The sequence below is a fragment of the Rutilus rutilus genome (genome assembly GCF_951802725.1).
Source record: "Rutilus rutilus genome assembly, chromosome: 23".
NCBI lineage: Eukaryota > Metazoa > Chordata > Actinopteri > Cypriniformes > Leuciscidae > Rutilus > Rutilus rutilus.
In genome coordinates, this window is record NC_140233.1 from 17,354,263 (window position 1) to 17,378,135 (window position 23,873).

At 41.2% G+C, this 23,873-nt stretch overlaps 1 protein-coding gene across 1 annotated transcript; it reads left to right on the forward strand.

Annotated features, from left to right (window-relative positions):
• The first annotated feature begins 1,912 nt into the window (after positions 1–1,912).
• Positions 1,913–23,359, forward strand: klf13 (Kruppel like factor 13). The gene is made up of 2 exons (XM_084397011.1): positions 1,913–2,680; positions 19,868–23,359. Exons 1-2 carry the CDS (start codon positions 2,230–2,232, stop codon positions 20,191–20,193), a joined length of 777 nt encoding a protein of 258 aa, XP_084253137.1. The 5' UTR covers positions 1,913–2,229; the 3' UTR covers positions 20,194–23,359.
• Positions 23,360–23,873: the final 514 nt, after the last annotated feature.

Sequence of the window (23,873 nt, forward strand, 5' to 3'; positions counted from 1 at the left end):
TAGTGAGGGAAAGGAATCACATGCACAACCCACATGAGTCATGACTGGAAAGTATCAGTTTCCACCTATAATGACTGCGTAAAACGTATCAACTTGCTTAGGTAAAGCTGACAGGGCTTTGAGGGAGTTTAAATCTATCTATCTATCTATCTATCTATCTATCTATCTATCTATCTATCTATCTATCTATCTATCTATCTATCTATCTATCTATCTGTCTGTCTGTCTGTCTGTCTGTATGTCATATGCCTGTCTGTCTTAACCACTTTTTCTTTTTTCCTATATTGACAAAGGCAGAAAGAGCCTCATTAAGTCAAGTTCTATATAAACAATAAAAAGGTTATATTAAATTTTCCATGTGCCATACAAGGAAACTAATCTAAAAAGTCTAATCAGCCCATGCGGCTATATGGGCCTTGTGTTCTAGGACAGCATGGCCTTGAATGGGCAGTTCCACCTGTTCATACGGTCAGGCTGTCCTCACAAACTGTTTGTAAGTCCAATGGGATTACATCTCAAAAGCCGGAGAGGACAAGTGTAACAATCATCAGTAGCTTAATGATGCAGAGCCCCAGGGGAATACAATATTTCTTGATAGTATAGAAGGATGGCTGAGTCATCTCACTCGCATGGTGAAACTGAGAATGTGATTCAACACTCCTGAAACGTTTTATTGATTGTTGAGAGAAGGACACAAATATTCAATGTGTGGAACATCGAGTTTCATTTAAATTTTCTCACTGGCATCAAAAATGCATTTTGCTGAATGGTAAAAGTCAAATTGTATGGTGAGGTGCACTTATACATCCTGTGGTGTGTTCTTGGAGAATCTTACACTTATTATTGAATCACAGACATGTTAATTTAAATGCATTCTAATATGCAATGCTCATTTAGGTGCAGAATATTATATAAAGAGCAAAAATAATTCTGTAAAATATATCAAATTAATCTAAAATAATAACACAAAATATAATTAATTACAATTATGAATACATATTTTTATATCATTTATCTTTTTAGGGGTCATTTTCTTGCATTTGAGACCTGAGGCAGCCATCTTGTGAAATTTGAACTGCCGTCTTGTCGTTATCCAGTGATTTGCTTCAGAAACACTGCATGAAATGCAAGAACAGCCAGTTCTTGTGGTGGTGAAAGAATATGTAAAGTAATACAACCAGATGGCTCTCTGAATGCCATGTAGCCTTGCTCTCAATGAACACTTAGAACTTTCCAGAGAAGTACTGTGAATAGGACTGAAAGAGAGTACATTGCTTTCCCACAGGAGAACAGTGCATCGTTAGAGCTGAAGTGTTGGGCTTCAGCCCTTTATTTTCTCCTCTCCTGCATGCTTTCATATGAAATAAAAGATTAAGTAACTTTTGAAACACTGATCTCCATTTTCACCCCCACAGTCTGCTTGTGTAATGCAGGAATATGAATATATTTTCCAGTCTGGGATTCAGTTGGAGAGGGAGAGGGAGAGGAATAGCATATTATAGCTATTATAGCAGTACTGTTTCGTCATTCAGTAGATCATTTGATATAGTGTTGGCCCTAATCCTGCTTTTTTTTACATTACTAATCTTGATCAGAATGCTTTGAGAGGGTGAGGGGAAATCTTTATTGCTTTGCTCCATATGCTGTCTAGACCATTTTTCACTATATGATAACCACCAATTACTTTGCCATTTAAATTAGGCTATGGATAAAAATATAATGCTTTAAAATAATCTCCTTCCTGAGTGGAGTTCCTTTTTATACTTTGTAAAAGTTTGGTGGGGGCAAGTAAGGTAGCGAACTCCGGGACACGTCGCCATCCAATGAGTGCGCGTGGCTCGGATGACGTCGCCAAACGCTACCGGCGACACGCCCCCAGCATGGATACAATCAGCACTAATCGGCGCACAGCATACTGTCACTTTAACGTTGTGAGGACTACAGCCACGATGGGAGTTTTGATACTCAATCAAGACAAGTTTTCAGAGCTCTCATCACCGGAAACTTCTCTCTAAAGGAAGAAAGCAGTCGGTGTCGCGCGCTCACGGCTTGATCTCGCATGATTTACATGCAGGATGTCAGTGTTGCTGAAAAGCCGGTAAGATAGTGCAAAGTGAGTTTGCTTATGAGAGCTGCCTATTCAGCACCACACAAAGGGGATCTACTGAGTTCAGTGGTCTGCTGTCATTGGGTTTGAATGTCATAAAGAATTGCTACTCTTAAAACGAAATGGATCACTTCGCAGCAGAGTGCCTTGTGTCAATGTCCAGCCAAGCAATTGTCCACGGTCCAAAAGGGAATAGAGAGATCAAGCCCGAAACTGCGTCTGCACAGAGGAATGGAGAAGAAACCAAGGAGCCTTTGAAAGACAACTCATCTCTTTTTGTGGTGGCGAGAATTCTGGCGGATTTTAATCAACAGACCCCCACCAATTTTGCCGAGCAGGCAAAAGTAAAAGAGGAGAGCACGCCACCAACAGCAACCCCGACCAGAGATGATGGGAACTCTGCCACACCTACCACCATCACCGGCGACCCTGCTCTTAAACAAAGAAACAAACGATTTAGGGGGCGAATTGAACAAGAACCCCCACAGAAAAAGCACAAATGCCACTATTCAGGTTGTGAAAAAGTTTATGGCAAATCGTCCCATCTCAAAGCCCACCTAAGGACACATACAGGTCAGTTTCCATTCCTGCCAAGTGTATTGCCGTTTCGCAGATCCAATGTAAACATCGCGGCACATTATGTTCCGCACAAGCTCAGTTTTACTTGACGGGACAACTGTTGTCGCACTGAATACTATGGTATCTTTTATAAAACGTGCATTTACTCTAACTTGTCGTTTGAAGGGAATAGTATATTATTCGATGTAGCCTCGTAGATATTGTCACGCCCACCATGAGGAATATGGTAAACAGCAACAGTTCTTCTCCATCAGAGCCTCGCCTATATGAGCCACCTCAACACACACACACACACACACACACACACACAAGCCCACCAGTTTGGAGTTTCAAAAAGCACTTTATTGGCATGATTATTGTGCGAACAATATTCCCAAAGCATTAATAGACACAAGAAGAACGGTGACAGCAAAGAAAACAATACAATACAAATAGTAGGCCTATATTAAATTAAAGAAATATTATATAATATTAAAGAATACTATAAAAGAAACATTCAACTAGACATTATTGCATAACAAACCATTTACAACATATGCGCGCGTGCTCGTGCATACAGACTTATTGTAGGCTACTCTATATGAATACCTTGGCATAAACAAAATCTGCACGCAATTAAATGTAACACTGCAGCAAAGAAGCCAGGAACCCCATGATGTAATCGCTCATAAAAGTCTTGTATTCTATAGTTTCAGGAGTCGATGGTGGTGGTGGTTGGTTTGCGAAAAGTGCACTAGTAGCTCGCGGTGCAGACAGACCAACGGTCCAAAAACAGCAGATTCGCGTATACTTCGGTTTTTTTCTTTGCGTTAGTCCGTTAGATATATTCAAGGGGGTTAAAATGAAAACTGAATAAAAGATGGGGGTTGGTGAGACTTCTGCGGTTGCTTGTTTGACTGTTAAGCTCTTTGTTGTGATGTGCCACACCCCCGTCAGACAGACTGCCAGCTGATCTGGCCAGCAACAGACTCGACCAGCCGAGTGCGGAGCCGCGCAGACTGAGTGCCCGCCCTCGGCGCGCGCACACCTCAAGCCTTTATAATTGACTGTTAGGATGGAAAATACATTTAGGAGAGTAATTACACGTTCTGTACCACGTTTTCACGCGTCGTGGCGTGCAAAGCCACCGCTATCATTTTATGTGTTGCTGTCTTCATGTCAGACAATAGATAGACTTCCTGACAGAATACCCTGAGCTAAATAAACGTTCTTGACACCTAAGACATTATGGCCTCTGATGAGAGATAAATCGCATAGGCTAAGTGTGAAAATTGTGTCTGGGTTTCCCGAAACACAGCCTAGTTACTTAAAATGACGCATGTTCAGACGCAGCAACTGTTTCTGTCAATCATCTGGTGTCAATGTGTGATGGTCAATGTGTGATGGTTCAATGCCGGTGATGGTTCAAGATACACTCAGGCCTGGTTTCACAGACAGGGTTTAGATTAAGCCAGGATTAGACTTTAGCTCAATTAGAACATTTAAGTAGCTTTTAGAAACGTGCCAGTTTATAAACTGATTTGCATCTTGACACAAAACAATGGCAGTAACATATTTTGAGAGATGTCTTAACTGAAAGCAACTAGCACTGACAACTCAAACATTCATTTAAGCCTGTGACTAGCTTAAGCCTTGTCCGTGACTAGTTGTACTAGTTGTTTTGGGCAATCCACTGACTGAAAACATGCAGTTCTGCACATTAATTAATCGATCTTAAGGTAGCCCTGTATACACTATTAAAGCTATTGTGCAAACTGAACAAGTAAATCACAGCACATTGTTAGCATTCTAATTAAAGCACTACAGTTAAACATATAAAAAGTAAAACAATGTATAACACAAATGTAAGTAAACTAGTCATTCTCACTAATCCAGAACCTAACTAATCAACCATAGTGACTCATCTCATGTGGTTCTGGTGTTCTGAAAATCTGATCATATCTGCTTACGATGACTTTAAACTGTCATCTTTGAAACTTCAACAAAGGCATAACGTATCATCAGATATAAAAAAACAACAACAACCAGGATGTACTAGCAACAATAAATGTGTTGAAAATGTTGGTTGCACATCTTGTCTTTCATGCTTATCAGGATTTGCTGCCACCACAAAAATCATATCTTGTGAGGCTGGCAAAACTACCCCCAAAACCTTACCTTAACATTAAAAGAATGTTTATAGTTTAAACGATTACATAGATACATTAAAATAATTATATAGTGTGGATTGACCAGATTTTCAGTACACGCCTTGTATATAATATTGTAACTTAGCTTTGAAGTACTTGAGGGCGTCATCTACACAGTTGCTGTTTCTTTTAGTTTTTACTTTGCTTGATAATAGGTTTGGCCTTTTACAGTATATATAATGACATGTTTATGTCAGAACACACCACATACCACCCTGCATTCAGGCATATTGTTCTGTAAAACTCTAGCTCCAGTTGTGGTCCAGTGTATGGTGTTGGTTATATGTGTCAAGTTTTGTGTTGACAGAGTAAGTCATCTAGAGCAGATAAACAGCACAATTCATAATTTGTGGTGATTTTGTTTATGGTGTGCATTTAAGACCTCCCTCACTTCCTGTCTTTCAGTTGGGTTATTCTCTAAGTTCCAGACTTTAGATTGGGTTTCACTGTAGTCACCGGGCTGCGATCGGACCACGATTCGGTTAAACAATGAGTGTTCCATCTCATTTGTTTTGGTAATCAGAGAATGTGGGTCATTTGAGTTCAGGCTCAGCCAACCTGCTCTTGTTATGGAAGCCTTTCTTAAGTACTCAGCAGATTTTCCATCAGTCTCTACCAATGGAGCAAAGAGAGAATGGATCTTTCTCCCAGCAACACACTGCTTTTTGAACTGAAGGGGGAACACAGAGTTATAAAAACAAACTTGGGGGAGCCAAAAGTACTGAAGTCCTCATTTGACTTCAGCAAACGCCCTGAATTCCCTGCTGGTTCTGGTTTGAGCCCTGCTTTGGATCATTTGCTTTAATCCAGAAGGAATTGAGCACAGGGTTGCATCCAGTTTTCTATTCAGAGCACAGTATGGTCGATGGAGTCATATTGTACAGTGGTAGGATAGAAGCTTGGTCTTTCTTTCATGCGCAGAGATGCAGTCACTCTAGTCAAACTGCTTTCATAAAAACAATTAGTAATTTCTGACAAGTGCAACAGGTCTTGATATGTTTCTTTGTTGTATGTTTCTGTCATGGCAACTTCGTAATAAAGTGTAAATATTTCATTTGTTTGCAGGACCTTGGCAGTGTTCTTGTGCTATACGGTTGAATGAGTAAATCTTGGGGAAAGGGGGGAGGGCCCAACCATCACAAGTGCAAGCTTGCTGGAAAAAGAAGGCGTTTTATGATAGAGCTGGAGCAGATGTACTCTCATGATTATACAACATTGAAATATTGCAAAGGGCTCAACTTAATGCTTTGAAATGCACTGCCGCAAATGCAGTTTTTTAAACTGTAATGTTCTTAAATGGAAGGAACCTTTGACTTTGTACTTTTGAAGACAGTATTGCATTAATAGAGATTTTAAAAAAAGTTTTATGTCCCTTCCCAGGAATTTGTTACTAGCTCACATAACGTTATAAAGCACTTGTTTGCAGACTGAAAAGACCCTTTCCATATCGCTAACTGTCTCAAACCACATACGTTTGCCAAGCCAACAATTTTAGGTTCAGGATCTATTTGTAGCTTTGTTGTCTTTTTAAAGAAAGACTATGTATTGTAAGTTCTTGCCCTCAGTAATTCTGTGGTAACCTGTGGTTACAGAGTGTCCCTTACTTAGATAAGTCTGGTAAAATAACCTTCTTGTGACCTTTCGAGAGGATGGTTTCAGTTTAGTCTGTACTAGCCCTGCTTCTGTTGTCTGGGTGCATTATGAACTTTTATCTAAAATGTTATAGTCAAGTTAAGATTAGATCTTGGCCTAGGAGAGCATCAAGCGTAATATTTGACAGATGTTTTATGGCTGTGCAGAGTCTCAAGGCAAGAAAGGAGGACACACAGGAAAAGTTGGAGAGGGTAGAAAGAAAGGAAAAGATTCCAACCAGCATGTGGCTGAATAAGGAAGGGCTCATTAATCATCCTAATAAACACAGATGGACAGATTCAGAGAGATGCTTGGTTTGCATTCGATGAGTTGTTAACTGTAATGGTGCACAATGTGCTTGCAGATGATAATTTATAACATTATCATTACTTTATTAGACTGCAGTTGACTTGTGATGAGAAAAGGAACTTGTGGTAGGCATATGCAGATGAAATGGGTGTGGGGCCATCCGGGAGCAAAAAAAAAAAAAACGATTTTCACGAAACCTGCAAGTTTCGGTTCAGTAAGAGGAAGTGACATGGCTTGAGAAGACAGCCAAGGCCATGACTGTGACGTATTCTGGCGGTTCAGGATGCAAAAAAAGACATGGTGTCCTTTCAGTGCATGTGACTTTTCTCGTAAATGTAGTTCCTCTGAAAGTATTCTGCATGCGACGCTGACACCTGACTTTCAAAGTGAAACCACTGGATTAGTATTTTACCTCTACAGTGTTCGGTTTCTACACATTTAAATATTTAATGCAATGCAAAAAAACAACAACATTATTTTCCTTTCAGCATTAAATATATTGAAATATGAAATATGTTGGGTTCAATAATGCCGATTACTTCAAAATATAATTTCAACTAGTCCAAAAAAAAAAAAAACTAAACCTAAACCGTTGAGGTACTTCCAATGGGGCCAATTTTTTGAGAATTTAAAAGCAGATTTTTTTATTTTTTTTGCAGGTTTCCATGTGTTTTGTTTGTCTTGTGGCTGTACTATTAAAACAGTGATTATTTTAATGTCCCTGAATATGCATAATTCACTTGAAAATTTTGAAAACATTAAAAAATTAAAAATAAATCAACATTATGCCACAGATGCGGTCAATTGACCTTTACAGAAATTGTACCCAAAATATTCCTTTGGCTTGCATTCGAATAAGTCACTTTCCAATATAATCCTGTTCAAAGGTATTCACCACAATTGTGTTTGTTAGCATTCTCTTCTGATGCTTTCTGAAAGTCAAGGTTAAATGAAAAAGTTCATTAGGTTCACAAATTGCTTTCAGTGGCAAACCCATGACAGACCCTCGTGATCAGAATGGGTACATGTGGCCCCTGTGTTCTTGGTTAATCTCCCTCACCCCATAATTTAATCTTCTCCCGGTACAACTCTATAATGTCATCTGTGCCCAGATCCTAGACTCATTATTCTGATTGGGATACTCAGGACCTGAATCACTAGTCCTTGTACTCATGGGAATATCTCCAAGGAAGTGGAGGGGCATGTTACCACATCAAGCCACTAAGTACTTGAGAGAGTCTTGAATATTGATAGCACGCCTCAGATCACACTGTTGCATGATGTGCTGTGCGAGGGAGATTAAATGAGATCACCTCCAAGGCCTCAGAGGTTTTTTTGTAATCCTCCGTAGCATTGAGATGGTAAGTTTGAGCGAGCGGAGCGGTGGGACATAGAAGATGAGTGCAAACGCGGTACACAAATTGCTCATTCTGCTGAGTGGGTTGGGGAAGAGAAGGGGAACACAGCAGGTTGAGGGTCTAAGGTTACCAGACAGCTTTGTCTGATCTCCTGTGAATATGAGGAGGCGGGGTTCCTTTTCAGACCGAAAGAGAATAAGAGGACAGAATTGGTCACAAATTGATGAGCAAGATTGGCTAAAGCAGCTTTGTTGGGAGAAGGATGCTAACAAGTACATTGTGCCACCAAAGACAGGATTGGCTTTTTGCAAACTGATAACCTCACACTTATCCTTAACTAATTTGAACAAGGTTGTTCAAATTAAAACATGTTTAATTTGGAATCACATCTCGGCATGATGTAGTTCTGTTGTCCACCACTTGCCTTGACTGTTATGAATTGCGTGATTATAGGGTCATTAGGAAAGGTCATGCTGCCTCTGTGTGTGGCTAGTACGCATTAGCTTCAATCACCAGTAGCACCCCTCTTTAACATACACATAAACAAAGCCCATAATCACATATTTCACAGTTGGTTAGATTTTTTGTTCGGCCTGTGAACCATTATGTTCCTTACGTGATCCTTTATATTGTGCTCAAGAGTCCCAGGAGATACAGTTGTGTGCACAATGTATAGATGACATTGTTTTGCTACAGAATTCAGTGTATGGATAAAAACAGTGTACGTAGTCAAATGTTTTCACTCGAACAATAGATCGGACCATTGGTTAAAGTGCACATTAAAGCACACCATACTCCCACGTTTATAGCAAATACGTGCAAAATTAAACTGACTCGTCAGCCATTTTTCTTTCCTCTGCACTGGGTTATTTACAGACATGACATCCTGTGCAGTCATCCTGCCCGTGGTTCAGGTGGAGGGTTTAGAGGATGGGCTGGACCTGGGCACCTTTGCCCTGTGCTGGGCGCAGTGCCATGGCTGGGGTGGGTCTGGGCGCAGTGTGAGGGTGATTGCTTCACAACAAGGAATCTGCTCTCTCTGACTAAAACTATTTTCCGTTCCACACCCCTGGCCTGATACCTTGTAACCAGAATATATGTTAGATGCCCAAGAGTGCATGGGCTTGGCTGACCCACTTGTCATTCAGGATACACGCAATGCTTGTTAATTGGGAATGATGTTAAGCAGGGGTCACATGAGTTTTATGTGTGTACTTGTGTTTATGTTTGAGAGAAGATTAGAACAAAGAGTTAAACAAATTAGTTATACTAGGTCAATAAGCCTTTAAAAATATCAGAAAAATTATTTTTTTAATGTTTTAGTTTAGGTTGTAAAATGTCTTATGTTGCTACTCCCCAAAACTTTTATATTTGTTTAAAATTTTTTACACTTTATTTTAATGTGTCCCTATTACAGTGTAATTATACATTTAAGTACTGAGTAATAGTAATTAAATGTACTTACTATAGGGTTAGGGAGGATTAGGGTTTGGTTTAGGGTTAGTTGCATGTAATTATGCCTAATTTATAGTTATTACTATAGTAAATACATGTAACAAGGTTAAATTAAAATAAAGTGTTACCAAATGTTTCACCACATGGCATTTTTAGAGCATAATATTAGCATTTTAAACTTCTTAAATGGTATAAAAGTTTTTTTAATCCATATTAAACAAACATGAATGTCAAAAGTACATTTTTAAGAACTTGGCACATGTGCTTTACTAAATTTATATTTGAAAGATTTTTGCTTTTATTTATCATGAACACTCTTCATGACATTAGCTATGTTTCCATCCACCTATTTTCATGCACATTTTGGGATTTTGCATAGGAAAACTGCTGAATGGAAATGCCAAGATGTACATAAATTCAAAAAATGTTGAATCTGGTAAATTTTTATCCGATAAGAAACCATAGGCATAAACTATGATGGAAACACATTTACAGAATAAATTCCTTGATGCGCATCAAAAAAATCATGTGACTGCACGATTGGATGGCATAACTAGACTAACCAGCGGGCCGATCTTTACACGTCTTAGGGCCCTTTCACACCTACCTTGTTTGGTCCGGACTTTCGGACTTTTCAGTTTGATCCGAATCAAAATTACAGGTGTGAAACCTCCCCCGGACCACGGTCCGGACCAAACAGACGAAATTTGGTCCGACGAAAAGAGGTAGTCTCGGTCCGGATCAAACTGAGCAAAGGTTTGGTTCGTCTCTAGTGTGAAAGCATTTTCTGTATGGTTCGGACTTTCAGACTATTTACAGGAAGTTCCGGTGGTTCCCGTGTAGCCTAAACAACTGAAGAAGAATATTTATGTGCAGATCTGTCAGCCCTGCCCAATGCATTTCTTCCAGCTGATTCAAACGCACGCACACGCGTACACACTCACACATTTTTCCTGCGTCCTGCCGGCGATGATAAAATGTTCGCAAACCGAGGACGTTCGTTTGGCGAATTTGAACTCGCCTCGAGTATAGTCGGTGCTGCAGGGAGTAATGCTGTAATAATAACAGTATAGTGGCAACGATATGCGTCTGTTCATTCATTCTTGTCAAAGTTACCCGCCGAATTGACAACACACTGACGTCAGACGCACGTCCGTTTACAAACCAATCAATGTCAAGATACAGCCCATATAGATGATGACGACAGGACGCAAGTACGTAATGTAAAGTTCTTTAGTGCGCTCGCATAATTGCAATGTGAAACCAAACCAAAACTAACCAAATGTATACAATGTATCAAAACATGAGCTTTGGTTCGGACCTTGGTGCGGACTTTCAGGTGTGAAAACGCCCTTAGACTACTACGTTCCTAAACAGCAGGCATCTTCCTCTGAAATATGTTTATTGCGTTTCGTCTGTGTGCTCTGAGACGCAAGTGATTTATTATATACGAAAATTATTACAATGGCTTCTCCTAATTTTCTTAGTGATATTTAGTGTCAGTTGTTCTCTTCGACTCACTGAATGGAAATGCTGCTTTATTCGCATATGTTTTATGCAATATTCCCATTTTGCACATAAGTTAAATTCGCAACTTTGGATGGAAACATAGTTACTGACCCAGTTGTCTATACACACCGGTTCTGTCCACTTAGCATTTCTCATTTCTGTGAAGATAAAGTCTCTTTGTGTCAGATTTTTACAGTCAGCCTCCTGTGTGAATGGTAGAAACCATGCTTTGGTGCATCTCTCTCTCACTCAAATATGATTGGCTGAAGTGCTAAAGCCCCCTGGGTGTTTCATCATGCGCTTATCCGCCCTTTTGCAGTCATCCATCTCTCCTGTAGCAGCCCTCACTGACGGGAATACAGCTCTCTTATTTTTCTTTCATATGAAGAAAAGCATACAGTCTTTAGCTACTATAAAAACCAAAACCCAACTCAGAATTCACCATTCATTAGACCAACTCAGCCAGAGTTATCTCACCATAGAGTTGGTATTAGGCCTCAGCTTCCTATAAGTACCTTTCGTACTCTGCTGAACTTATGGTTATTTAAGTTAGCTTTGGCAGCGTCATATAAAAGCCAGTCTGTTCCTACTCAACCATCCCCCATTGCCCTGTGTCCTCTCCACCCACCCATGAGGGTGTAAGGTGAAAGAACTGCTGAAGCGTTGTATAGTTAGAGCTATTTTTCTTTCATACATTTACTATGTATGGGTGTCGATTTCTCTGTGCAGGAAGAAGGGGATCTGGAGCTAGAGTGGAGCTGTATTTTCAGCTTGCTAAAGTATGAGCCGCTGACTTGGAGTCTCACGCAAACTCAACGTGGGGCGCTAACCCTGCAATTTGTGGGTGGGGATGTACTGTACGGAAAGGCAGAAGTGTGGGGGTGGGTACAGGGTGGAATCCGTTGTCAAAGCCCTCCATTGATGTAGGTCACTTGCTCAGCTTCATCTGCTGGCAATCTGATTTGATGATTCTCTGCAGTTGCAGAAGCAATGCATGCATTTGGGTTTTTGAAATGAAAATTGAGGGGAGCCACAAAAAGAAAAGGAGAGAGGTTGTTCTCTGCTCTGTGCCAGAACCTTGGTTGCCTCCTAGGCTTTTATATTGACATTAGCTCTTTCCAGTGAGATGTTTGACCCCTTTACTGTCTAATAAATCTGTATGTGGAGGACCCGGGCCTGTGTGCTCTGCCAGGCGTGGCTGTGGGATGAAAAGGATCATTCAGTGGACAGTCATGGGGGAAGGGTTGGCTTGGTGGTTTCGCATAGAGAAGATCTCACTGTCAGTGGTGTCTACTCAAGGTAAATCTTCAGGAACTATATATGTTCAAGGTGTAGTTCACCCAAAAATGAACGTTTACTGTATTTACTTAACCTTGTTACATTTTGTTCAAAACATTTATAACTTTTGTTTTCTTTTGCAAACAAACAAATAAAATATAGTCTAAAGCAGTGGTTAGTAACCTATGGCTCGCAAGCCTCACCTGGCTCTTTGACAAAAATCATGTGGCTAGCCAGGTCTCTCACCCTTTACCAACAAATGACCGATTCAAAATTAGACGCTTCACTAGAGATCAGGTCTCTGCCGAAAAATCAGCCAATTACAATTCCTTTGGTTGTACACTACAGCCTACCGAAGTTAATGAAAAGTTTATAATAATAATATATTTCAAGTTGCACCGGCCAAAGTATGTGTTCAGTGCTGTTCGCGAGTGTCGCAACAGCAATCAGCGGCAAACCACTTGCATTTGTATGGTAACCTAGAGCTCCTGCACTCCAATTCAAGCTGCTACGTAACTTATTTGTGGTAATGGTGAAAAAAAGATTTTTAGATCAGTAGCGAAAATTTAAACGTATATAAAAAAGTGACTGGACTAAAACATATCCTTTTATTGAAAATGGTGCTCTGCTGTGCCAAGAGACATTTCAAAGTATTTCACTGGGTGTCGTGTTTATGTCCGTATGATAATCCGTGCAGCTTTCAGTGGGTGGGACTGTTTGAAGATATTAAAAAAGACACATGGATGAATGAGAAAGTAAAGGGCGGGATGTGCTTGATATTAAAAAGAAATATTAAAAGCGCAATAAGCCGCGAAAGAGAACCGAATCCGCTACTGACAGGTTGTTTTCTGTGTGAGCTCAAGCATAGTAGCCTTTGTCTTCGGTTGCGCGCCTTAATGGTCAAATACGCACAGAAATATGTCAAAATGCCCACCTTGGTGGGTATTCACGTAAACACGTTTGATGTAAGCACTGCGTTGTTCTTCACTCACTCATACAGACGTATGTACATACACATACACACATACACATACATACACACACGCGTTGGGTTTTCATGTTTTATGGGGATATTCCATAAACATGAAGGTGAGAACTGAATTTTCATTTTGGGTGGAACTATCCCTTTTAAGTTTTGCATCATTCAAGGATGTTAACAGAACCTCAAACAGCTTTGATTAATGTTTGGACGATTTCATGGTTGACAAAATAAATGATCCAGCTGGACAGGAACATTTGTCCATAACAATTGGGATTTGAAAAGAGGACGCTTGTTCAAGATCAGCCTTCATAAGCAATTTCTGTTATTAGCTGTAGATATAAAAATATAATTTTAGTTCAGTGTCCTGACATTTAGCAGGCTTTGTGTCTGTACATGAGTGTCAGAGCAATGGGTGACCCCACCCACCTGCTCTTGCCTGTTACCATTTGTAGGCTTATGGCTACAGCTGTCTTAATGTCCCTCGTTAAATGGAGTTAAAATAATTAAGCTGTGTTGCAAAACAATCCTAGTGGCCCAGTTAGGCCAGGACCCGCAGAAAGGTCTATTCCAAGGCTGTAATCATGAGTAGGGCAATGCTGTGAGATGCGCTCCTCACAAGGTGGGAAAAGAGAGAGGAGGGGACATAAATCTGCAGCAGTTGTGGCTGCTTTCTCATACAATGTGTCATAGACCGTGTGTGCACATGTGCTGTAGAGACTGGGAGGAGTGAGTTATGTCTACTAGGCTTGATTGAAATGCCTGATGGTGAAGGCTCTCTTGCCAGACACAAGGCCAGCACTATTGTTTCTCAACAGCATTAAAACCCTGGGAGGAGAATGTGCAATTGAAAAGCAAGTGGTTTTTGGCGTTTTCCATCAAAGACAATAGAGGTGATAAATTAAACATAGTTGCCTTTGTCACAATGTCTCTGGACAAGTCTGTTCCAGTCCTAATCGTTGCACCTGACCTAGCAGTAATGTCTTTGTTACACCCACATCCATTAGCATTAATCCTCAGTTTCTCAAAGTCACTGGCACGAACAGAGTACTGAGAGCCTGATGTGACTCACCAAGTCTCAATGTGGTTAGTCAACCCTGCACCCCCTACCTCCATTAGCACATACATATGTGTGTTGTACTTATGTTATTTGTTTCATTCCAACACTCGTCTCTGAATGCTGGAAAATTTTCGCTCAGTCAGCAATCTTCTCACTAGACCTTCACGAGATTTATATGAAGTTGTGTCTAATGCAGATATGATGATAATTTGCTAAATTACCCACAATTATAGTGTAAGTAAAAACTATGTTTGTGCCCAACTTTGTGGTTTTTGGTCTCCATGGTGTGTTGCGGTCTCTGTGAACTCACTTCTTGGCAACCTCTGTGTGATGGAGGGCGTGACCCATGCTCTCTCCCAACTTGGTTGCTGATGGGATTACATCCACTTCCAAAATTCCCTGCTCCTATGGGGTAGTAATGAGGTCATCTTGGCAAACATCTTAGCCTTAGCAGAAAGGGGAAGCTGGGTAGTTGGCAAAAATTCCCCAGTTTGCTGTGCTGAGACAAGCTGAGAACTTACTTGCAGACAGTTTAGGAATCTTTGGGATTGCAAAGAGGCTTGTCTAGGTTGTCAGTGTCCCAAAGCAGTCTTATCATTAACATTGAGGGCTTGAGCTGGCAGATTCCTGTATGACCCACCAGGAACAAATTACAACCTGCTGTGTAAGTGCTGCAACTACATTTGTGGTGCCATTTTGGAGCTTCTTATGGTTTTCCGCAGATAATGAATCCAGAGGACGACCAGAGGCTAGGACTGTGCCCCTGATACAGAACTTTTGATCTAATTGGGATCACCATCTGCAACATTGGGATCTAATACATATGATATTGAAAGCATCCTGTCTTGTTCAAGTTTACATCTGTATTTGTTGTATTGTTTTTGCTTTGCCTCTGGCTAAAGGTAACTGAAGGCACATGTGTACTGTCTGTAAAATTCTTGGCAATAAACCTTGCAAAAGCAAGGACAAATTCACAGTAACCGTCTAGATACTTACGGTTATAAATAAGTCTTTTATACTAATCTAAGATCAGTTTCCACTCTCCTGGTCCTGACCGGACATTCCTGCAAGTTAAAAAGAACAAATAGCAAACGGTTTCTGCTATAAACTCCTGTCTTCCGTATTGTGTGGGTATTATGCAGGTTTGGTATCTGTAGGATTAATGTAAAGTCTTCGTCTAATTACCTTAGTATAAACATTTTCTCAGTTTTCCGAATGACAGCAGCTGACGTGGGACTTGCAGTGTTTGATCTGTGGAATACATCTTTTCAGAGCATGTTCTAGGGCATCAAGTGTGTGCTGCCCTTGAGCAAGCCTAGAGTGCACTTTGAGCTCATGGTTATAAAGGATTTGTAAGACCTCCCACTGGAGGTCCTCCCTGCCTGTCTTAATGTCTGCCTGCCTTTCTCACACAGTGTCTGGCTGTCTCCATTCCTACCTACGTCTCTGCCTGCGTAAGAGGCATCACGGTTGAATAAACCTGAGGAATTTTATCTCACCCACACAGAGATGCTGGTAGCTCTTGTTGGAACAGGTGAGCGACACCAAGTCTCCTGGATCGACATTCAGTCTGCACTTGTGTTGCTCAGATAGTGGCCTGATCAGATGTCTGTGCCACAGACTGTTCACCTCAAAAGCCCCTTTTCTCCTGTTTCCTACAGATTCAAGGGAGTCTGAAGTTGTTCTTTATTCGGGCCTCTGTGCAATCGAGCATTTGCGATGTGTTTTTGTACATGAGAGAAGACATAAGTATGAGTTTATTTACTGACCCAGTGGCCCTGAAAGGGAACATTTATGTAAGGCTGCTGTCTGTGACATAATGGTATCGCCTCTGAAGGGAAACACTGTTGCTCAGTTACCTTCGTTATGGGATGTCCGTACTAGCAGGTGTGACGTAACTGCTGCAAAGGGTAACTGGGTCACTGTGTTCGTTAACATGGAGGTCAAATCTTAATCTCTCCTAATTACCTTCCCCAGTTGCGAAAACACATGCAGAGCTAGTTGCACCACACCAGAGAGGCTATAGCCCATCAGTATGATGACATGCCAGTGCCTATGGCATACAAACCATTATTATTATTAACTGACACGTTGCAATGCTGCGGTTAAAAAAAAATTGCCACGGGAAAGGGGTCAATAAAGTAAAGTTTACATAAATTTTGGCATGGACATTTGCATGAACAGCATGACACAGTTTCACAATGGGTTGCGGACTCACTATTGTTTTCCCAGAGGGACAAAAAGCAGAAGCGTCCTCATTGTCCCTTTTGCATGGTTCTTGATGTGCTGGATAGTGCCGCAGCAACTTCCATCTGTTATGAAACTGCCCCACGCTGGACAGTGCGATCTTTTTACATAAGCCTACTTCTGAGCCACGTCAAGAGTGTCCTCATTGGTGATAATAATAATATTCCCGGAAATGTGTCCCAGTTGAAAGTTATGGTCGCACCATGCAAGCAGAAAATTAAGATTAAAATAGATGAAAAGCTTAAACTTAAAAAACTTTTGAACTGAAATAGATATGTTCAAGTTGAAGTACCAAAATTATTAAAATAAAAATGAAATAAAAATGAATCGCTATGTAAAGCTATATAAATAACAAAACAAACTGATTAAATGACAAAAACTCATTTTAAAATATTCATAAATACTATAATAGGATATAAATAATATTAAAATACTGACAGCAAAGATTAGAATTTGAGATTTTTTTTAAACCTGCCCTATTCAACTGCTTTGCTGGCGTGAGAATTAGACTTACTAACACCTGTGCATTCTATTGATGTCACCATTCACACCATTACATGGCCTAGTCCTGTTCATCTCTGTTTTAACCTGTAAAATATTCAATTTCATACTATTGCAACTCTGTGAAGCTCCTCCATTTTTTTCCCTGACTCATAACACACACTTTACAACCTTGAGTTCTCACAGACGCTTTCTTGAATTAATTAGACCGTAAATTACAGGTTGGCTCCTGTCGTCACTGAAGGAAGAATCTTAAACCGCCCAACGCTCTGTCCCATTCCTACTACGCTAATGTTAGATCTTGTGTATTTATGTTTATACGCCACAATCATGACTAGATCCAGGATGTTTAAAAAAGGTCAAACAACAGTGGCCCTCTCAAATTAGTTCTCGTCGGTGTGGCACATTTGAAGGTTAGAGGATTTAAATTGTGGTTTTGTATACTTACGGTATGTTTGGATGGGCTTGAATATGTGTGTGGCAAATGAGTATCAGATGATGTGTTTTTGAAGCAATGAGAGTGCTGAGAAGTTATTTGCTTTACTTAGAGTGGGAGTGAGTGTTTGTGTGTGCGTAACTGTATTTTTGTGCATTTTGTCGCATGGGTGTGTGGGAGGATATAATATATGGCCGATACAAGTGAACCTACACAGACATTGTTATGGACATAAAGCTTCACACAGATTTTATTCTCGTGAGTGTGTGAAGGTTTTATTTGTTGACAATGTTGAAAGGGTCTATGTGTGAGGTGCATATGCCATCATGCATTTTTGTATGTGTGTTTGTGCAAATGGTGAGAGCAAATCTGTCTGAAATTTAGTGACAGATCATAGATAAGACAGTCTAGTCTCACTCCGCCTGCTGTTTCTCTCACTTTCTCAGTGTTTTATAGTAGGGGGAAGGGACCCCAGCAAAGCTGTCGTCCCACACATAAATTTGGTATCGCGTATATGTTTCGTTTGAAGTTGTTTTTCATTGGGGCCTTAAGGGGAAACCACAAAACAAAGGCAGCAGCAACAAGCTGTCTGGATCACTGTGTACTCTGTCTAATTTAACCAAGTAATGACTGAGATGTCTGGATATTTTTCCTGTTCTTTGCTTTTTATTATGCAACAAATTATGCAAAGTGCAGATACAGAACCCATATGTTTTTCAACAGTGGTTTCCAGACCTTTGTGGTGGCACTGCTCAGGGAGTGAAACGGCTGTTGAAAAGCTGGTAAAATAAGTAAAGCAGTTCGCACATTCATGGGGGAAGATAACAAATGAAATGGAACTAAAATGCATGCTGTATCTGACATGTGGGCCCTTTTTGTGCACAAAGAAAGAGGGCGTTGGTACCACATCTACTCGCCTTACATGAAACTCTGAGGATACCGCACCGAGATATATGGTCCCATCTGGCTTTGGGTAGATTTGTGTCAAAGCCCACTTTTATTGCCTGAAGGGGAAGGGGTAGGGTATAATTTCCCATGCTTTTGGCTCATTGCTAGTTTCATGTTTGAGTACAAGTTGGGGCAGGGTACCAGAGTAGAGACTGTTAACCTGCCTAATTAAACTGGCTGTCTGGCTTTGCAACATGTGGCGGTAATGGGGGGAAGAAAAAATACTTTGCTAGGCCGTTTCGAGATGTGTGCCAGTTCCACATAAACCAGTGAGTATGTGTTTGTGTGTCCATCAGTTATCTCAATAATGAGTCAGTAAATCCTATAAGCCTCTTTGGAGCAGTCAAAATGATACATGTCCCTCTAGTATACTCATGATTCTCCAATTAGCATGATGCAATGCTTACTGGACTGGAACATATGGTTCATTTTTAATGCAGTGCATTCCTGGTTTAATGTGTGGGCTTTTCACTCAGCTTAGTGATTGTAAAAGAAAAAAAAGAAGTTTTTTGCAGACTTTTGCTTCTATAGGAGAGGATTAGCACACTCTCACGAGCCGCTTCTAAATAGTTGTGCCACATCAGGTCTTTCACATCTGGTTAAAGACTGTTCATTTTGAGATTTAAAAGCCATCCGTGGAAGGTAAACCCCCGCATGACCTGGACCTGAATGGTCTGGGTCATTCACCGTTGTTTTTAGTGTGAACTGATCTCGATTCTGTGGTGGTTTAGCTGTTCTAGTGTGTGAACTAGGGTTGTATGGGACCTGTATGGCTTTTGTGCTCTGTTCTAGGTTTGCCTTTTCTTCAGTGAATGCTACACGTTAGCATACCAAGAGAAACCACAAAACTGCTTCAACATCAGTGTAAAAGAGCATATTATACCAATGAGGCATGTCGGCACGGGCATGTAGAATAAAAAAGGCCGCAGTAGGACTTTCTTTACTGAAAGAGTTCATTGTCCACATAAGGACTGAAAAAAAAGAAATGGGTTCACATCAGTTGGCACCGTTGGCCCTATTTATCACTGTTAGCGACGCATGGTGGTGTTTATGATGTGGCCTCCTTAACACCTTGTTTTTTACTTTTTCAAAAACGGATTCAAAGCAAAGGCTCAACAATCAAATTTTCTGAAGCACAGCTGCAACTTCTTATTTGTAGATGCTTGTATATCTTTACTGATTCTTCTGTTTTGAAAGTATCACATATGTCTGACTGACCATGAATATATGTAATAACTCTAACAGCTGTGTGCTCTGCTTTCTTTTTGTGTTTGTCACAGGAGAGCGCCCCTTTCCTTGCACCTGGCCCGACTGCAGTAAGAAGTTTGCTCGCTCTGATGAGCTGGCACGGCACTATCGCACCCATACAGGCGAGAAGAAGTTCGGCTGCCCCCTCTGCGACAAGCGATTCATGCGGAGCGACCACCTGATGAAACATGCACGCCGTCACTCCGACTTCCAGCCGGCCATGCTGAAGAGGCAGCATGGTGGTGGCAACGCCACCATTTCGAGCAACACGCGTCCCGGCTCCCTCAGCGATTACAGTCGATCCGATGCCTCAAGCCCCACCCTTAGCCCCGCCCTCAGCCCAGCCAACTCGCCTTAACCTTGCCGCACTTTCTGCCCACAGCGCCTGGGTCTCCAGGCTGATTTTTTTTTTCTTCTCTATCCATTGGTTTTCTTTCCCCCAAAAAATAACCGGTGTAATAAGCGCCCATGCTAAACCCCGCCGCTTGCTGTGGTGTACTGTACTGTACATAACTGCTTCTTGTAGTGCAATTTTCTTGTGCAACCCCTAAAAGAGAAAAAAACATAAAAAAGAAAATGCCTTTTCCACATGGCAATATTTACATGATGTACCATATGTCTGTATTTTTATAGCTTCTGGCCACAGCCTCTTTCTATTATGTTTTTTTTTTTTGATTCTTTCATATACAACCGCTCTGTTCAAGTGAACTAAAAAGTTGAAAGGTTTGACAGGTAAAGATGTTTCTTTTTATTTAAAACGGGTGAGGGAGAGGGGCACACACACACCTCAGGATTCAGAACAGTTTTTTTCTCCTTTAATACTCACATTGACTGCACAATACAAGCATCACTTTACTCCGAAATTCAACAGAGGTTGAATTTTGCGCCCTGCTCAGGGATGGCCTCGTTAGCTTGAAAGAATGAACATGATGAAGATAAACATACGTTAAGAAACAGCCTTACACTTGGACAAAAGGAACTTTTGCACTCTTCTTTTTTTTTTTTTTTTTTTTTTGTTGGTTGGTTGTTTGGTTTTCACATCAGGGGAAGCAAATTCTAGGTTTTAACAGTCATTCATACTCTTTGATGTTTGTAAATTAGTCTTTTAAAGAGAGTAGCAGAACCACTCGCCAGATACGAAGGGTTGGGGGGTAATTCTGTCTTGAGACTGGAAATGACTTTATTTTCAACATCTCTATCTCCCGATAACCCTGTACTCACAAAGAGCTGTGCTGGCCTGGGTCCATGTTTCAAAGGGAATCCTCTCAATATAGCATGAATGTCGTGATCAATCCACTTTTACATGCTTGAGCCACCCAATGAAGAGAACAGACAGCACCACTTTTCTCAGTGGACTAAACTAAACTCCCCTTGAAATTTTGGAGGCTGAAGTTTCAAAGCAGCTGTTTCCTCAATAAAAACAGCACATTCATCAACTTCAGGGTTTTTCACTACAGTACGACACATTCAAAGGGACTCGTCTGGATGTACGCCTACTTCAGATACAAATAAAGACAAAAAGCACATGAGCAGAATCCACCAAAGACCAAGGTGTGAACGAGAGAACAGAGTTTTTTTTTTTGATTCCACCCAGAGGAAGAAGGAAGGGAGGGAGGGATGTTGGCATCCTCTCAGGTAACAGCAGAAGTCCTGGCAGCAGAAGTCCATCTGCAGAGGCCTTCCACTTAGGAAACTGCATCATCCTACACAGGGCTATTCATAGCACACTAGCCAGGGAGACGAGAGCATTACAGTGGAGCTTTACGCACTCTGTCTCGCTCACTCTAGCTGATGAGAAGGAGTGGGCGTATGAGAGAGATGGATGGAGGGGGCCAAAGCAAAAGTTTAAAAGAAAGATATCAGTGTCATAACCAGGTGGCATGCAAGAATTAGTGAAATTACAATATTGCTGCCATATTTGAAGATTAATATACAGCTATGTGAATCTGGAATTTGGGCCAATGAGATTGCACTGTGGGCAAAACATATGAAAATCAAAACCATGTAATTGACATGTCGAATGCCAAAAATCGGCTTATTAATCAGTCTGGTTGATATATATTGGTCTGTCTGACGTGGTTATTGGATGATGCTGGTAATCACAAAATGGAGAAATGTTGACTGAATAATGCCAATGATTTCTAAAATCTACTTAGGTTATCATCCGATACCGATAATCTCAAAGTTATCAAATATTGGCTGATTAATCGGCCTGGCCAATATATATTTATATATATTCATCTGTCAGACACTGTTATCGCCAGAATGGCCAATTATCATCAGATTAACCGGATATATCAGTCGATCACTAGTTAGGACACAGATAATACAACTCAATGTGAATTAGATTGTCAGAGTGTGTATGATCAGGGCCGACTCACTTTATGGTGAGGAGAGCAACAGGCCTCCATGAGAACAAAGAGTGCTATCTGCAGGAGGCAGGAAAGAGGGGGTTGACCCATAGCGAGACAGATAAAGACTGAAGCTTTATCAGGAGCTGAGCACTCCAGCAGAAGAAACACCCAGTCAGCTCCCTCTCTCTCTCACAGAGAAACCTCCCTCCCTTCTGCACTGCTCCCCTCTCACCCGCCAACAGCATCCCACAATGCATTGCAGGAGCTTAAAGAGGGAAAATGGCCTCGTCTGATTGGATAGCATCCAAGCAGCCGGCAGCGGGGTGGGGGGGTTGTAATAGAGGAAGTTGAGGCCCAAATCATAACGTCTCACAGACAATGGGCATGATATGCTATCAGAGTTGAGCATGTTGGGAATTTTCAAATGAGATGTTATCAGTGTTTTTTTTTCCTCCAGTTCGGCACTGTCAGCTTCTCAGACGAGATCAGTCACACTTTCCTTAAATGACTGTACTTTTTCACAAGCACAGGGAAACAATCGCACATCCTTTTTTTTTACTGTTACAGAGCACTGATACATCAGTGTGACCACTCATTACCTCAATGAACAGCTGCTTTCAAACTTAACTCATTAAAAACGGGGCTTTAGGCATTACTACTCGATTTGTACATATTCATACATATCAAGTGAACAATGAATTTGCCGTCCTTTGTCGCTTCAGCCTCCGAGGATGAAGGGACACCATGAGAAACTGTCGACCGGGCCTTACTCGCTCAGGCGAAAGGCATACAAGACCCTCCAGGAACTGAGGCACCGCTATCAAAACTGTTGTGGTGCCGCCTCATTCACGGTCTCACTTTCCCACACACGCAATGTTCCTAAAGTGACACTTTATTACTCGTTTCGCAACTTTTCTTTTTTTTCACTTTATATTCATAAGCTCATTAGTCAAAACCAGCCATCTTGTCTTGTCTCATATGATCTTGCACGTTTTCCTTGCACACCCTCCATGCCCAGTGCGGGGAGACCAGCATCAGAGCCACCCAGCTGGACGAGCGCTCCGGGGTTTGAGGAGCAGGTGGGGAGGCCTGTGAATGCCAGGCCTTGTCCCCCCTTTATCCTTCCTAACAGTCCCCCATCCCCCTCCCAGGGCCTCTCTCATAGCCCTCAAAAAAAAAAAAACCCACATAATCACGGCTTTCAGCTAAAGAAAACAGCCCTAATCAAAATAAACAGTGCCACGGCGGCATTATTTCTGCAATAAACCCACCCGTAAAGCCATCTAGCTGTGGTTGCACACTCCCCTCGCCCCGACAGTCATTCAGATGCGACGTTAACCATCGCCATTGCGACGTTGCCAACTTTAGCATATTTCTCCTTCAGAATTTCATGTCAGCTTTACCTCCAAAGCAAGCTGGACACATATGTTCACTGTGTGCAAGAATCTTAACTCATTTGTAGACATTTTATATTAGTATCTGTTCAACCGCCCTTGATTGTATCTGCAAATTCCCCCAACTGCTGGTTAGGAGAGGGTATTTCAGGGAATACAAGGGCGGAATAAGGCCGGTCTGAACCAACCTCCTCTTCATTAGTACTTCTCAAACCCGGTAAAACATGTTAGGTATCGTTCAGTGAACCGTGAAAACCCGAAACCTTTGGGTACTGGTTAGATAGAGTATA